This window comes from Temnothorax curvispinosus, unplaced genomic scaffold, assembly GCF_003070985.1.
Source record: "Temnothorax curvispinosus isolate PA1 unplaced genomic scaffold, ASM307098v1 QBEX01010414.1, whole genome shotgun sequence".
Lineage (NCBI taxonomy): Eukaryota > Metazoa > Arthropoda > Insecta > Hymenoptera > Formicidae > Temnothorax > Temnothorax curvispinosus.
In genome coordinates, this window is record NW_020220194.1 from 1 (window position 1) to 3,283 (window position 3,283).

Genomic DNA, 3,283 nt, shown 5'->3' on the forward strand with positions numbered 1-3,283 from the left:
ATAAGTCTAATTTCTAGTTAAAGAGTTAAAATAATGTAAACAAAAATTAGTTCCAAGTAGCGAGTAAAATGAATTTCTTTTCTTATTCTTTTAATTTAAGAATGCAAAGAATTTTAATTAAACCCTTAATTTTATACATTCGCTCTTGTACACTATGCTCTCAAGTATCTCTCTCCGCAATGGAAAAAAGAGAGAAATAATTTAGTTTTCCCCGAAACATAAAACTGAATCTAATTAGGTACCTATATTTTGCTTGCGCAAATATTCCACACATTCAAAAATTTACGTATACCATAATTATTATATTATGCACATTTCTGTTCTAAATGTAGATATTTTTTCTTGCTTCTTTGACTAATTGAATCGCTAATTGAAAAACTGCTTGATAAAAAAAAATATTGAAATACAATATTGCGAGAACAAACTTTATTATTAAAAATTTCTATTTAGTAACTATTTACTGTTATTTATTGACACTTTTACTCTCACTTCTCTTTTCGCTAACAAAGTTAAACGCCACTTTGTTACATCATTTTTTATTTTTTATTATTTTTTTTTTTTTTTTAAGTGAATATATATCAAATGTATATATCAAATCATTTCAGCTATTATGAATCAATGCCATCTACGAAGTATAGAGACGCGGTGATGATTCCAATAAATTACTTGATACTTATCCTCGAGAAAATAAGTCGCGAAAAAATGTTAAATTCTATATTCTTTACATTACGTTTTTAATATTTTAAATAAAATGCATATGTGCTGAAATTATATTAAAAGATTATAGTTATATCATTGCTTTCTAGTTACATATAAAATAACTAAATTAAGAAACCTGATGTTTATAGTTAAAACGATAAGGCAATTTCAAAAAATAACACATCCGCTCTTCTGCATCACGTGGAAACAATTTATTTTATATCAAAATAAAATACTTCCTTAAAAATTATAATTACATTGTTACTTATGAAGTATGGATATATCTAATGTTTACAGTTAAGAAGGTAAATGTAAAACAATGTAAAGAAAATGAGTTCTAAGTTGCAAAGCGAGTAGAGCGAATTTATCTTCTTAATCTCCTAATTTAAGAATGCAAAGAATTTGAACTAAAAGCTTAATTTTATACATCTGCATACATTATACTCTCAGAGTATACTCTGCACAATGAAAGAAAAAGAGAAAAAATTTATTTTCCCTACAACACACCGCGCTTCGTTGTGTAAAGGACACAACGAAGCGCGGCATACATTTGGTAAAAGAAAATCAAGCTCGCTATAAAAGCAAACGTTTTCTAGCGTTGCTGAGCCTTTAAAGATCCCCGTAATCGCCTTTAAAAAAAGTCCACCTATAAAACTCTTAAAAATTTCATATTACCGATAAGTCTATATTTGCGCAGAAAGAGAAAAAAAAAGATTATCTCATTTATTTATATCTCAAAACACAAAACAGAAAACTTACGAGCTATATAACGATCATAAGTACATTTATACATATGTTAAAAAAGCAAGTACTTTTTGTTGATTCTAGAGTTTTGTAATAATTTCCTCGTCATTCTCCTCGACCACAAGACTGTCGTGATCGTCTTCGATCAGCTTCTTCCAGCGTCCTATAAAAGTAAGTATTTACATTACATATATTGAAAGATACGCATATTACAATTAGATAAACAATTAACAAACTTTTAGTTAATGTATGACTTGTTGGAATTATTGCAATCTTAGAAGCAATGTGAGAAATTAATTTTCTCTTTGACACATATATTTGCTTAATAAGTTACATTCTTTCATTAAATGCGTTACATTTATTGCATTCTAATTTACCGCAATTACCTGTTAATTCTTGAATTGTACCATCAGTGCCGTCATATTCGATGTTAGCTTCCTCCTTCAAACGGTTCTGCATGTAGTGTTTTGAAACGATTTTGTCGTCCTCATTCAAAAGCGAGTCGCGATTCTCCTCGATCAGTTTCTTCCAGTATTCTGCAAAAATAAGTATTTACTTTACATATATTGAATTATATAATGTTGACGTCAGTTTAGACACATATGAACAATTGACTATATGAACTATACTGACAAACTTTTAGTTAATGTTCGACTGCTCAGAATTACTGCAATTTTAGATGAGAAAAGTTCATTTACTCTTCAACACATATTAGTTTAATAAGAAACGTCCTTTCACTAAACGCGTTGTATTTATTACATTCTAATTTATCGCAATTACCTGTTAATTCTTGGATTGTACCATCAGTGCCGCCACATTCGACGGGCAAGATGTTGGCTGGAATATCCTTCAAACAGTTATGCACCGTATTGTTTGAGTGGACATTGAATCTCTTCTTCAACTTCTCAGTCATGAAAGATTTTAAGATTTTTGCTGTTAATTCGAAGATGGAGGGGGCGTTAAACATATTAATTAATTCTATTCTCATGGGATAGTTTTGCCATAAACGAACCGAATTCGTTAACATGGACGGTCCGTATTGAGCAATGTGACCTTTAGACACATTAGCTAAATCTATAAATAATGTATAGCCATGTATGGATGCCGCGGGATAATATTTTATCGCCGTTTCTAGCGCCATCATTCCAACCTAAAAAGATTGTTCGTTGAGAAACAATGGATGCGAATTAAAAATATGTCATGGTGACGACATCCGACATAAATCGTTCGAGTATAGTTTCATATTGACCTTAGCTATATCTGCAACTTGATGTTTCCTCGGATTATAAATAAGGCGTAAAATAATAACTAATCTTCCTTGATCATCCGGATTCCGCAGAGGCAAATACAAACTAAACGTAAATAAAGCATTTCAGATTTCTCGAAAAATTATGAAATTTCATTCTACTATAATCGAATAATCCGCAATGCGTTGTGTGTAAGATAATAATAGTGGAGTAAAAGAGAGAATTTTTTTTTAATTATATAAAATAAAACGCTTTATTATATGTCGATCTCAGATTCACTGCAAAATCTCACGAAACCACGAACTCCAATAAACTCTTACATATATACTCCGAAATAGTGATCGTTACCCCATATCAAGCAGCTCTTGCAGTTCTGGAAGAAATGGATCCTTATTCATGTACCATTCTGGTAAGTCGGATCGTTGTTCGTAATGGTTTCGAATCCTGATCTTGGTTTTCTCAAGATCAAATTTGCAAACTCTCAAAAATCGCAGGATAAGGAAGTCATCTGTGTACAGATTAAAGATTCTTTTCAAATGAAAAGTTACTTAAAACAGTACTAAATCTATTATTATTAATATTAGAAATACATA

The 3,283-nt window shown here is 30.3% G+C and overlaps 1 protein-coding gene across 1 annotated transcript; it reads right to left on the reverse strand.

The window, feature by feature from the left end:
• Positions 1-1,381: 1,381 nt before the first annotated feature.
• Positions 1,382-3,237, reverse strand: LOC112460229 (retinol-binding protein pinta-like; the record flags this gene model as incomplete). Its single annotated transcript, XM_025024832.1, has 5 exons — positions 1,382-1,606; positions 1,830-1,979; positions 2,224-2,593; positions 2,693-2,795; positions 3,039-3,237. Coding segments are annotated over 5 exons (905 nt in total), but the record flags the coding sequence as incomplete, so codon positions are not given.
• Positions 3,238-3,283: the final 46 nt, after the last annotated feature.